Source organism: Macaca nemestrina, chromosome 8, assembly GCF_043159975.1.
Source record: "Macaca nemestrina isolate mMacNem1 chromosome 8, mMacNem.hap1, whole genome shotgun sequence".
Taxonomy (NCBI): domain Eukaryota; kingdom Metazoa; phylum Chordata; class Mammalia; order Primates; family Cercopithecidae; genus Macaca; species Macaca nemestrina.
In genome coordinates, this window is record NC_092132.1 from 90621244 (window position 1) to 90634967 (window position 13724).

At 38.9% G+C, this 13724-nt stretch overlaps 1 protein-coding gene across 3 annotated transcripts in view; it reads right to left on the minus strand.

Moving 5' to 3' along the window:
- The window catches only part of LOC105482286 (RP1 axonemal microtubule associated), a 328970-nt gene that overhangs the window by 131874 nt on the left and 183372 nt on the right, over window positions 1-13724 (minus strand). For all 3 annotated transcript variants that reach the window (XM_071068238.1, XM_071068237.1, XM_071068236.1), the window contains 2 exons: window positions 3939-4071; window positions 3095-3246 (listed from right to left, as the gene is read on the minus strand). In XM_071068238.1, coding sequence (XP_070924339.1) covers window positions 3095-3246; window positions 3939-4071 — 285 coding nt within the window. The remainder of the gene's footprint in view (window positions 1-3094; window positions 3247-3938; window positions 4072-13724) is intronic.

The following is a 13724-nucleotide window of genomic DNA, read 5'->3' on the forward strand; positions in this document are numbered from 1 at the left end:
GAGAAAAAAAACCTCACAGAAATAACTAGAGTCCGAGGCATGGCAAATGCAGGCAATAGTAATAGCCCAATGACTGCCAGAAGCAGCACAATACTTTAAAAGAGATAATGTTACTATCAAAAGGGGCAATATGGTAAGAAAAATAAGCAAATTACTTTTTATCTATCAAGAATATATTTCTGGCTGTTTTTTTTTGCTTTCACAGTTTTATTTTCTCCATTTGTAGTAGCATCCAGAGTAATAAACAAAGAAATCCCAACACAAAGACTTTTCTCATGTTAGACCCCTACTCGAGAAGCAGTTCATTAGGGTATCAGGTTGACAACCATACAGCTAATGTACAGCACATTTCCTTTCTATGAGCACTGATATGCTGTGAGACATGTGGGACAAATCTTCTTTCCTTCCTTCCTTCCTTCCTTCCTCCCCTCCCTCCCCTCCCTCCCTCCCACCTTCAATACATCCTTCCCCTGCACCTTCCTCTGTAGATGAAAATAGAGCACATTCTTGGGTTTGTTGTAAAAGAGCAGCCTGGACTCCTAAATAGAATTAGTTTGTTATATCAAACATACACTGACATTTCCAGAGAGATTCAGGACCTGAAGTCAGTGCTATACTGATTAAAATAAAAAGAACTCCTTCACACATTACTTCCTCGTAGATGGTTGTTGAGAATAACTGTCCTAAAGTTATCTGAGGAAAGGATCATGAATTTAAGTAAGTCTGAAAAATTACCAGAAATGATAGTTGACTGTTAGCTACTGGCACTCTATGGTAAAAAATGTGACTCTAGTATCACTTGTATTGCCTATGTGGGGAGCTGTCTTAACAGCTCCCTGCATTGTTACCAGGTTGAATTTTCGATTTGATATTTGAAGACACACTACCTGGGTCTCAACTATTGGCTCCATGTTGTTGATGGAAACCTCCTGTAGAGTCCAGACCAAAACCATTACTAGCTCAGTAATGACGGTTCTGTAAACCAGGTGATGAGTATTTGTGCATCTTCTCATGTGTGCATGGATCATCTCATTGTCACTATCCTGCATTCTCAGCATGGCTTTACAAGGGACGTTCACGAGGCGCATCACCTATTGTAGCAAATGCAAGTGATGCCCCATCCCATGTCCTCTAGATCCATTTCTAGGTGCATCTGCTGCTTTGATAAACAGTTTAGGTGTGCTCATAACTTTCTATCTCAATCCCCTGTCTCCTGCTTCTGTGTCTGAGGGCTTCCCCTGGTGGGACAAATCTGAGGGATGTTTCACAGAGTTTCTCTGAAGCTCTCAGCAAGAAGAGAGAGCCATAATAGTAACCAGCTCACAAATGTCCCTATATTGCTTTTCTCCTTTCCTGTCTCACTGTTCCCACTCCTTCACTTCTCAAGTGCTTACTGGGATTATCTCCCAGATAAATTACCTTCACTGAAGTCTTTGTCTCTCAGTCAGCTTTGGGACAAACCCAAACTACAGTACCGTGAGGTCTGGAAAGATAGGCTGAGTCAGCTTTCTGGTCTCTTCTTGTATCTTAAAGTAACTTTAGGTTTGAAGACGGAATTAAATTGGGTCTGTTACATATATTGCTACGTTTTATTATCCCGCTAGGACACCTTGTAGAGAAAATGACAACTAGCCCAATGAGTGGTTTATGACGTGAGATGTGGCTGGTGTGCACGAAGTCTGATACTAAAACTCTCAGACTCTTACCACAGTTTCTTGACTACAAAACTCTTGAAATTATTTGGCATTTCCATTACATCCCAAGCACTGAGGAAAATAACAGAAAATGTAAAATATAAAATGAACCAGGGAAGAAAAACACTTTTACATCTCTGATTCTAAACTTAAAAACGGATACCACTAAGCCCTCACTGTACTCTTCTTCATAAACTGATGGCAACTATATCTCCTACCCAATTTTAATTTCAGTCCATAACACACCCTCCCTACTGTCTGGAAAATGCTAAACACAATGATGAACTGAGGAAGATCAATCATGAAGATGACTTGCAAAATCTCAGCAGGTAACGTCCCATGATACAGCACTGCTGCAAAATGATATATGCTGGCGTCCAACGAGCAGGCAGCCAGGGGACATGGAGCCTCTGCCATTTATCCTCAAGTGGTAGGGTGAAAGAGTCTGGGGCTGATACCCCAGCATCAGCCAGCAGGGTTCTGCAGGAGATCACTTCACTGATTACTTAGCATAATATTAATAATAATACCATGGTATCTAAAATTTTGTTTCTGCTTAAAATTAATAATTCATTCCTGATAGCAAAAGTTAGGCCTAATTTTGCTTTTGACTCACTCAAAGCAGAACTAGCTTTCCTATTCATTCTGATGAAAGCTTTTGTGTAATCAACAGTGACAAATGTATAGGTGAGCTTTAAGATATCCAATGTTTCAAAATATTTCACAAACTACAACAGTCTGAGAAACAGCACTCTAACTGGTTTAAGGAGTCTTCTTTCTTAAAAATATGCCTTTAGATTACATAATCCCCAAACTTAATTTCAGACCCTCAAATAGTACCTTCTCTCCATATACAACAAAATAACATTAACAACATCCTACTGCAACTTCTCAAAGATCTAATGTATAGAAAGACTTATGCTTGTCCATAAGGACAAAAGGAAATAAGGAGCGGCTTAGGTGTGAAAATAACACAGTTGGCCCCATTGAAGATGTTATATAGATTAAAGGTCATTGTGTTATTATATGAAATATAGTATAATGGCATTTATATGGCCTTATCTTTTAAAATAATGCCTTGTATCTTTCAAGCCTGAGAGAGCACATTCAAAAATGCTTTCCTTGTCTTTTCAGTTCATTTTTTTCTTTCTCTCACACAATCACTAATCTTAATATATTTTCTTTGTTCTATTATTTATTGTTGGTTTAGTATGTCCCATTTTTCTTGTAAGAACAACTTCCAAAACAAAGCACACTAGAAAGTCAGGTCAGGAAAACGTGTTAAAGATGTCTTAAAACTAAAATTTGAAGAGTGCCAAACACCTTTTAAATTTTAAATCATAGATGGCCATCTTCAGAGAGATTGTTAAGAATCTGGGAAATTATTTGTATAGACTCACCTGTCCTCTTTGAAATTTTACTTGCATGTTAGATTTGTACAGCAGTCTGAGGCCAGAGTCTCCCCTCTCCCCAAAGAGACAGAGGAAAACCTCAGACTCCGTTTCTGCATGCTTCAGCGTCCCAGTGTAGACGTCAACCTGATATCTCACTACTGGCAAAGCAACAGGGAGAGAAAACAAGAGGAAATACATTACCTTGAAATCCATATAAACAGAACCCAGATCCATAGGTTTTCAGGCTATAGTGAAAAAAGAAAAACATATATAAGAATTCCTGTAATCTGGATTTTCTGTGTCTATTGAGAGGCTTTTGAGCTTCAATTATTTTTAATCATACATGGGCATTTTTATACCATGAACAAAAGGCCAGAAGGTTTATTGCTTTTTCAGAAAGAGAAATAAAAGATTTTTTAAAAGGTTGTTCTTCTATATATGACATAAGAGGACATTTTATGCTTAGTATTTTAGTGGTAAGGGTGACTGTTATTGTACATTATATTTAAAGTTTAAAATGACGTAAGGTTTGATGAGGAAAGAAATCAAGCAAGGAGGTAAGCTGGCCCCAGGCAAAGCTAAGGTGAGTTGCAGTCACGGCATTTCTTGTCTCTCATAGCCTCAGCCTTTGTGACTGTGGCTGGGCCACAAGAACAATTTTGAGATTACATTTAATCTAAGATCCACCAGCAACTCATGCTGTGACATTAAAAACGTCACTTCTCAGGAGTAAAACAACTCTCCTAGAAGCAGGAAAAATATTCTGTAACTAAATAGCTTAGAAGCAAATTTAAGCAACTACCAAACAATTTGTCTATGGAATAGATGCTACTGAAGATTAATAACACACATGGAAAAATAGCTTGTCCTCCTTTTACTACAGGAAGCTCACAGACAACATCCCCATCTGCCTGAATCCGAGAGAGCCGCACGTTTGCTGCAAAATCTAGGATCTTCTTGCTTTTCGTATGTTGCATGGTCACCTGGAATTAGAAGAAAAAATGACCAAATTGTGTCATCTCCAATTTCTCAAAGAACTTGGAATTCAAAATGCATCCCAGGGATTTCAAAAATGTACTGCATACTCTGATGATGGTGATAGTGGTGATGGTTCTTAGTAGTATTAGCAATAGTAGTAGTAGTAGTAGTAGTAGCAGGTTGGTGCAAAATTGCCATTTTGCCATTACTGTTAATGACAAAACCACAATTACTTTTGCACCAACTTACTAGCAGCAGTAGTAGTAGTAGCAGTAGTAGCAGTACCATCAGCTGTTTATTAGGCAATTTTTATTTGCCATGTATTATGGTAAGTGCTTTATTTTAATTATCTTTTAACCTTAACCAACCAGACTTGTAAAATTCTTTCAATCTAATAGATAAGAAAATGGAGGCATGAAGATTTGAAATGGACTCTAGCAGATTCAAAGCTCTCAATTTCACCTGTCGTAGTGATTTGGAAAAAAAGCAATCTCAGAGAACTCGAAAGGAGGTCTTGTGTTCATATCAGTCACCAAAGCAAGACATACATCAGAACTTGAAAAAAAAAAAGTGAATGCCTTTTGCCAGGTGCTGTGGCTCACGCCTGTAATCCCAGCACTTTGGGAGGCTGAGGCGGGTGGATCACGAGGTCAGGAGATCGAGACCATCCTGGCTAACACGGTGAAACCCTGTCTCTACTAAATACACAAAAAAATTAGCTGGGCGTGGTGGCAGGCGCCTGTAGAACCAGCTACTTGGGAAGCTGAGGCAGGAGAATAGCGTGAACCGCCTCCCGGGGCGAGATCACGCCACTGCACTCCAGCCTGGGCGACAGAGTGAGACTCCGTCTCAAAAAAAAAAAAAAAAAAAAAAAAAGTGATTGCCTTTTAAGTGTATTTATAACATCTGTAGGCTCTAAATAAACTCCCAGTTGCCACAGACCAAATGCCTGCACCTTCCAGCATGCAGGCAGCTGCCTTTCCCCGCAGCCCAGTGACTCCTCCATAGACCCCTCGTCAGCCCTTTTGGTGGCTGTTCCACACAAAGGCCCCTTCCCTTTATCTTCCCCTTCACATGCCAGCAGACTAGCAGAGGACTTCCAGGCATAAGCCCACAGTTGTTTGCCTTGCCTCCTATCACGATAGATAAAAATGTCCTTATACTTTTAAGATTCCAGCTAATCTTCTAAATAAGTCCCCATCCCTCCTCAATTTTCTCTGCTTCCTGGTCTTCGGAGCAGGTGCCACCATTTCTGAGATGGCTTTTTCTTCAAGCTTGCTGCCATAACCCATTGTCTGCTGTTCTTGCTCTCTTCCAATCCTGCCTATAGCCTGTTTCAAGAGAGACTATTTTAAAACAGAAATATGATCATTTTGCACACTGCACACAACTTTTTTTAAACAGTCCTTCCTATAGTATAAAATCCCAAATCCTCAATACAACGAGCACTTCATGGTTGGGTCATAATCTTGCTAGATACTTCTCCCTCACGTGCTATGTTCTAGTTGTACTGATCTGTTCATGGTTCCTCAACCTGGCTACATTCCCTCTCATGTCAGTTTTCACATACACTCATAGCTCTGCTTAGAACAGTTTTCATCCCGACTCATTACCATAATGACTCTGCCCATCCTTCATAGCTTACACGTAACCTCTTCTAAGGAGTTTTTTGTGAGCCCCCAGTTTGGTTCAGCAACCCTACTTTGTGATCCGCGACAGCCTCCCCATTCATGATTTAAGAGCTAATATTTGACTGACTTGAGGGAAGAAACCATGTCCTATCCATCTTGATACTACCACAAGCTTTCACAAGGCAGTCCTTGGGTCGTTTGTTGAATGAATGATCAAATGAATAACTATGTGAAATGTGTTTTTGTCAACACAGGTTACAGACTAACTCAGCACACCTGATTATTAATGAGTGACGACTGTATCTTTACTTGCTCCAGGCAAGAGGTCTTGAAAAGAACACTGGACAGCTAGAAAAACTGTGACCAAAGTCTAGCTCTGGCATTTCCAACTGACCATGAGAAATCATGTAACCACTTTGAATATCAGTTTTCTCATCTTTAAAATAGAAATAATGACTATCTCATACGGTTACTGTGGATATTAAATGAGATTATATGTAATGTATAAAATTTTATATAAACTATATAGATACTTCATATTAACATTAGTGAAATGTATATATGTATACATACATTAATATTAAAAAGGTAAATATAATGTATTCTGCTAAAATTGGAAATGTTCTCTTTGGATTATATCATTCTTTATTTAGACAGGGGCCAGTGTCTGTGTGGAATTTGCACATTCTCCCTAAGTCTGTATGGGTTTTCTCCAGGTCCTCCAGTTTCCTCCAACATCCAGAAGTTCTGCATGTTAGAGGAACTGGTGTGTCTACATGGTCCCAGTGTGAGAGTGTGGGGGGTGTGCAAGTGTGTGGGTATGAGTGTGCCCTGCAATGGGATGATGGCATGGCGTCCTGGCCAGGTCAGTTCCCGCCTTGCACCCTGAGCTGCCAGGACAGGCTCTGCCCACCCACAACTCTGAACTGGAATAAGCAGGTTGAAAAATGAACGAATGAATACAAATGATTGTCAAATAAAAATTTGTAACGTCTATAATAATCATACAAATGTACAACAATAAACAATTAGGGGACGAAAGCACTCAGTGAGTTGTCATGTTTGTGATGGTTTTTGAACTGCATGGTGGGAGGAGGTGGTCCTGACAATTTCCCTTCGCAAACATTTATTCCTTGATTTAACTCACCAAAACTACGACTGCTATCACTCACTAATTCACCAAATATAGGGTAAAACTTTCTTACTTGTTTTCATTAATCTTTATTAAATTTATGTATAGCTCACATTTATTTCAATGGTTAATATGTGAAGTGTTTTGGACTTTATAAGATTGGTGATGTTTTTGGGACCAGAAATATGCACTAGAAATTTAACTCTTGTTTGTATCGGTTAGCCTGTGGTAAATTAGTTTCGTTATGCCAAGTTTTGTTTGAAGTCACAGTTTCCAAGAACCTAAGAAAATGTTAAGCGATTACAAGGTCATACTACCTAAAACTTCAACAGGTTCTTCCTCTACATTAGCCTCTCCATGTAAACTGGCAAGAAGCCTCTGGTTTCTAAGGCCCCATCATCCCTTCATCCTTAGAAGAGCCCACTGATAAGAAAGCCTCACTGATTTGACTTAAGTGCAATCCCACCAACACCACTGAAAAGCCTCCATGGCGAGGGCTCTAAATGAGTTCCATTTACCTTCAAAGTCATGATGGCTCAAAACAGAAAAATAAAGAATCTAGGTAATCTCCAGTTAGGTTTGTTTTTATTTTCACAAAAATTTTTTTCAACTGTTAAATTAGTAAGAAGGCAAAATTCCAGGACGACCACAATGTTTAAGCCCAGTTACATGATAGCTAATGGCAGGACTCAGTAAAATGCATGTGGCAAGTGAAACAAACCTGGATTTGAATGAAAAGACCTTGGTTTATGTATTGGCACTGCTACTTACCAGGTGTATGGCCTTAACCATTAACCACTGAAATAAATGTGAGCTATGCATACATTAAGAAAGATTAATGAAAACAAGTATGAAAGTTTATTTTACCTCATTTTTTGGTGGATCAGTGAGCAATAGCAGTCTTGTGATGGTGAGTTAAATCAAAGATTAAATGTTTGCAAAGTACAAATTGTCAGAAGCACTTCCTCCCACCATGCAGTTCAAAAACAAACCAGCACAAACATGGCAGCTCACCGAGCACTTTTATAAAAGTTCCACAAGAGGACCTGTCATCTTCAGGCCCTCATTTGCAAAACTGCCATTACATCTCAACAAGCTGAAAAGTGCCTTATGTAATAAAATGAGATTAAAACACCTTTTAGAAAATGGTTTGTAAACTATAAATGATTACACATAGGTAGTTATTTCCCAAAGCAGAACTTTCTTAAGAATGGGTGGCGCTGTGTCGGGAGTGGGTTCCTTCTGGTGGTTTCGTGGTCTCGCTGACTTCAAGAATGGAGCCGCACACCTTCACGGTGAGTGTTACAGCTCTTGAATATGGCACAGACCCAAAGAATGATCAGCAGCAAGATTTACTGTGAAGAGCGAAAGAACAATGTTTCCACAGCATGGAATGGGACCCCAGAGAGTTGCCACTGCTGGCAGGGGTGGCCAGTTTTTATTCCCTTATTTGTCCCCTCCCGTGTTCCATGTGTCCTATCAGAATGCCCTTTTTTAATCTTCCCTGTGATTGGCTATTTTTAGACTCCTGCTGATTGGTGCACTTTACTGATTGGTGAGTTTTACAGGGTGCCGATTGGTGCATTTTACAATCCCCTTGCTAGCTACAGAGCACCGATTGTTGCGTTTTACAATCCTATCCACATAGTGCTGATTGGGGCGTTTTACAATCCTCTTGTAAGACAGAAAAGTTCTCCAAGTCCCCACTTGACCCAGGAAGTCCAGTTGGCTTCACCTCTCAGTGATACCTAAGAACATTGTAAAAGAGCTTGATTTCAGAACATCTAATCTTCCAAGTTAACAGTAAGAGGTTGGTTTTTGTGCCTAGAAGTAAGACCACTTCTTTCCAGATCCACATGCTAGCTATGTGATATGGGTACTGCCTAGTTCTCAAAACCTCAATGTTCTCAATTGGGATAATGATAGTATCTACCTTGCTGTGGTATAAACATTAAAAGTGATCATGTATATACCCTGAGTGCTCAACACGTTTATTGTTATTAATAATAATAGTGTCAAAATTAATCTCAGAGATTAGAGATCAGAATTCTTAACAATTATTTGGGATTGTGGTTCCTCACTCTTTAACAACCTCCTAGAGGCTGCACAAGGAACACTTCAGCCAAATGTTCAGTTCTCTATTACCAGAATGAGAAACACTAATCCAATTCCCTGACTCCTACTGTACTTGGGAGAGCTGACCACGACCATCTGGGAAGACAACTAGTGGTCTCCTTTGGCTCTCCTCCCCTTAGCCAGTCTGAAGTAGCTTCTCCTGCTTCCTCTCTCCTGGGCCCCTCCATGAATTCTCTAGCCCATCAGTCAAGGAGTTCATAAACAAAAGGCAAAAACTCTAACTTCAACAAAACAAAAAAAGAAATCTCCAAAGCTTTGGAATCCCAAAGCTGTCCTCTTAGCTAGGTCTCCCACTCATCCCATCCTCCCAAGAAAGCTCTCCAGCACTTCTAGTCTCCTGGGCCCCTAGATCACTGTGCAATCCTTGCCTGCTTTCCCTAAAATGGCTCCCATTCTGGTCTTTTGTACCTCAGGCACGAGCTTTTAAGAAAAAGGAGGCCATTCCTCTCTAAACTATAAGGACTGGCACTGTCCCAACTCCTCTCAAAGGCTTTACCTCTTCTTTCATGTCCTCCCTGAGCCCCTTCTCTAATTGTTCTTAGTGCCTGCATTTAATGTCAACCTAGATATCAATGGAGCAAGGATCAGGTCCAGTTGGGTCAGAAGAAAGGTCATCACTGTGGCCAGAAGACTCGGGGTTGCGAGGGCAGAATGAGCCAACTGCCCTTTGCCATAGCCTCACTCCACATCCTGACTAAATGTAATTAATAACCAACAACAATTGCCACCATCTATATTTGTATTCTACCTTTTTAATAAAACACTCTTCACACATCTCATTTAATCCTAAACAAAATAAATAAAATAATCTTATCTTTTCCTAGAAGAGAAATGATATAGAACCAGAGTCAACAAATACTTTCTGAGAGCTACCCATGTGGCCAGTTGTCTGCTTAACAGTGGATGCAAGATAAACACTGGTTAGAACACAAAGAATACATTAGGATGAGAAAGGATTTAGAAAAAAATCCTTTTAGAAATCCTACTCTGAAATACCATAAACCTTTGTTCTATAAAACAAAACAAAACAAAAAATACTTCTACTTTCATTACAGATTCCATACACACAAAGCTTTTTCTGAAAAAGTAAAGGCAAATAGTCACCAACACATTTGTTGGACACAAAGTATTTACAGTACTCTATAAGATCTGATACTGGGGATGGTGGATGGGGCAGTCATGTCAGTCATTAATATTTTCTTTGTATAGCCAGAAATATGAAAATATAATAAGGTTTAAATGTGTTAACAGAGAACATTTTAAGTGTTCTTGCAAATCAGACACAAAGTCAAAGCTTGACTCTAAATGTCCTTATTTCTCATCCTGTGCCTTGTGATAACACCCTATTTGTTACAAGGACTGTACAAGGGGAACCAACTATGGTGTTTACAACTGACTGAGGGACTATCAAATACATGAATTTATCTTTGGTTCAAATAAGCTGGCACAACTTTGAGAATGTTTCTATAAACTACTGGAGTCTTTTGAGATTAAACATTTGCCTGGAGATTTTGTCAAAAGAAGCTGGTGCTTCCTGCTGTTCACTGAACTAGAAAATCCTCAAAAACAAACTATTTTTCTTACTGCATTTCAGAACTTGCTCTTTCCTTTATGCAGTTCTTTCTAGAACCCTGAAGTGAAGAGGTAACTGGAAATGAAAAGGAACTAGAAATATTTATGAGATACTTTAAAACTTCAAAAAAATAAGGCATTTCTTACCTAATTTTGCTAATCTCAGGACTGCCTTGGGCTCATATCAAGTAGGTTACCATATCATATTAACCAGCAGTAGGTTAAAATAATAACAAATTCACCGAAACCTATGACCCACTTCAATTCAAAGACTTAGAATGATCAAAAAGTTTCGAGAGAATTCCTATTCTATTTGAGCTTATTTATCCAGTTAATGTATAGCAAATGTGCTGCAGAGGCAGCCCAGACATTGGAGAGGGCATTAGGCCATGGGCCAAGAGAAGGGGCACTGGCCTTATCTCGCCGCTAATTCTGTGTGAATGGGTCAAACCTCCAAGACTCTCCAGGCTATATATTTGAGACAGGGTCTCACTCTGTCACCCAGGCTGGAGTGCACTGGTGCAATCTCAGCTCACTGCAGCACACCCAGCTAATTTTTTGCATTTCTGTAGAGACAGGGGTCTTCCCATGTTGCCCAGGCTGGTCTTAAACTTCTGGGCTCAAGAGATCCTCTGGCCTTGGGCTCCCAAAGTGCTGGGATTACAGGCATAAGCCACTGTACCCAGCCGTACTTCACATATTATAAATACGTGTTAAATAAACAAAATGTGTTTTATTTGTTCATTCATTCCACAAATGTTTATCTAACATCTACTGTATGACAGGCAATACTCTAGGAGTTGGTATTATAACACTGAAATACAAAGCTCCTGTTCTCAAGTCACTCACTTTCTAGTGGAAGTCAGACAATAAACAAATGTAAAATGTCAGATAAGGGATGTGTTATAAAGATAATAAACCATGCTGATGTGATCAAGAGCAAACGTGGGCTCCCTTGAGATTGTATAGCAAAGGACCTCTAAAGCAGGAGAAGACCAGTGTGGCTTCCACAGCATGAGAAGGGGCAGAGAAAGAGGTGGGCAGATTACATGAGGGGACATGATCTGACTGATGTTTATGAGAGATCACCCTGGCTGCTCTTTGAAATCTGGATACTGAGCCGGGGGAAAAAGAAGCTGGAAGGCTATCACAGGAGACCTTTACAGCAGAGAGAAGAGAAAAAATTGCAACTTGGAGTAAAGTGATGGTAATAAGATGGAGGAAAAATAGACAAAATTGAGGTATGTTTCAGCAATAGAGTCAGCAGGAGATTCCTGAGGAATTGGATTTTGGAGGGAAGGGAAATAAAACAATCTAGGAAAATTTGTAGGATTCTGGCTTATATAACTAGGTAGACAGTGACACCATCTACTCAGACGAACAAGACTGAAGGAGAGTAGCTTGAATGAGGGAATCAAAAAGGTCTGATTATGTTTTATTTACTTTTTTCACCGATATTCACAACTTGTGAGATACCAAGTACCATTGAGCCCTATTTTACAACAAGAAAAACCTAGAGAAAAAGTGTTTTTTAAATTTTTAGAAATTAAACATCTTTTGAGTCTTTTGACTTCAACTGTAAAGTTTATTACCTCAATTTGAAAGAGTCAAAGTCAATTCCAGAGAGAAAAAAATAGAAAACTTAAGATTTAAAAACAATTATTAGTTTTAACAGCATTTGCTAAAATGTATTCTTATCTTTCTTTCTTCAATATTCAAAGTTAATTACTATCTGTCTATGTTCAGTTACAGCCATCTCACTTTGAGTCCAAGCTACCCATTACCTGAAATCAGTATGGTCACTTGGATTAATATTCTACAACTGTATTTTGAATGCTAGACAGCACAGTTGGTTAATGTGTATTAATATGGCTGAAATAGCAAGTCAGACCTTCTCAAAGGCCTCTGAAGTATGATCAAGGAATACAAGAGTCTGAATGACATCACATGACCCACCACTAGATCAAAAGCCCCAAAGTACCAGAGTATCATGAAATGGGCAGGTGCTCCCTGCTCAAAATGCTATGTCAAAAACTAGATTTTCACCCATTTTAATTTGGGACACTGGGAAAAATTTCAACAAAATCTTGTTTAGAAACAACAGCTTCCCCCAAACAATAGCATTCCATAAGTGCTTGCATTGTTCATCACAAGATGAACAATAGCTATTGGCTATAAACGGTTGATCATTAATGGGGGGAACCCTCATGGCATATGTCCTAATAATGGCAGACTTTCAGATTTTCCAAGTCCACAAAAGGCAGCCTTTGGTCACTGTAAAACCAATCATTTTCCTTTTTGGAAATAGTATTTTCTTTTGGCTTTCAGACTGAAGCATCATCTAGTATTATTCTATCAATACTAAAAAGACCCAAAGCTTTGACTTTTGCCTTAGCTCTGATACAGAATTGCCAAATGTGAGTACTATGAAAGAGTCGATACAGCTGAGAAAAAGTGCACTAACATTAAACTTCGAGGCCAAACTTTATGGTGGGATAGATGAGAAATAGAAAAAGGGTGAATTTCCAAAACCATTTTTTCACTGAAACATGCATTCATTTTCCTTGCAAACAAACAAATAAACTGCTTGGGGAAAAAATAAAGGAAAAGGAAACAGCAGTGTCTTTATCACATAAAATATTCAGCATTTGTTTTAATTTCCTAAATGAATAGGAATAATTTTAGGAATGCCTTCAATAGAAACTAAAGTTCATTTGCTGAGCTCTCCCTACTGATTTACAACAGCAAATATTAGTTGTTTCACAAGAGAACATTACCATAAAAACTCATTATTGTTTCTTAGAAACTTAAAATTCCTGGATTACTTTAAAAATTTTCAACCAAGTGGTTAAATACATATCCTAAAAATAGTTGACTGGAACAGACAGATGGTGGTACTTACAATGTCTGAATTAACATGTTAGAATTCAGCAATGAGAATATAACATCTAGGTCAGGTTACCCAACCTTCCTGCTCAGAACCTGAGAAAAGGGAGAAATCAATTTAGTTCTCTCCATAAATCTTTTGGAAGACAGATGTAGAGACAGCGTGTGCCATTTTCACTGGGACAATTACAATGACAACTTTATGGATAACTAAGCACAATCTGGTTTATAGTTAGGTTAATGGTGGGATGTGTTCTTTGAAGACAAGAACTGCATCTTAGTCATGTTGGCATGCTCAAAT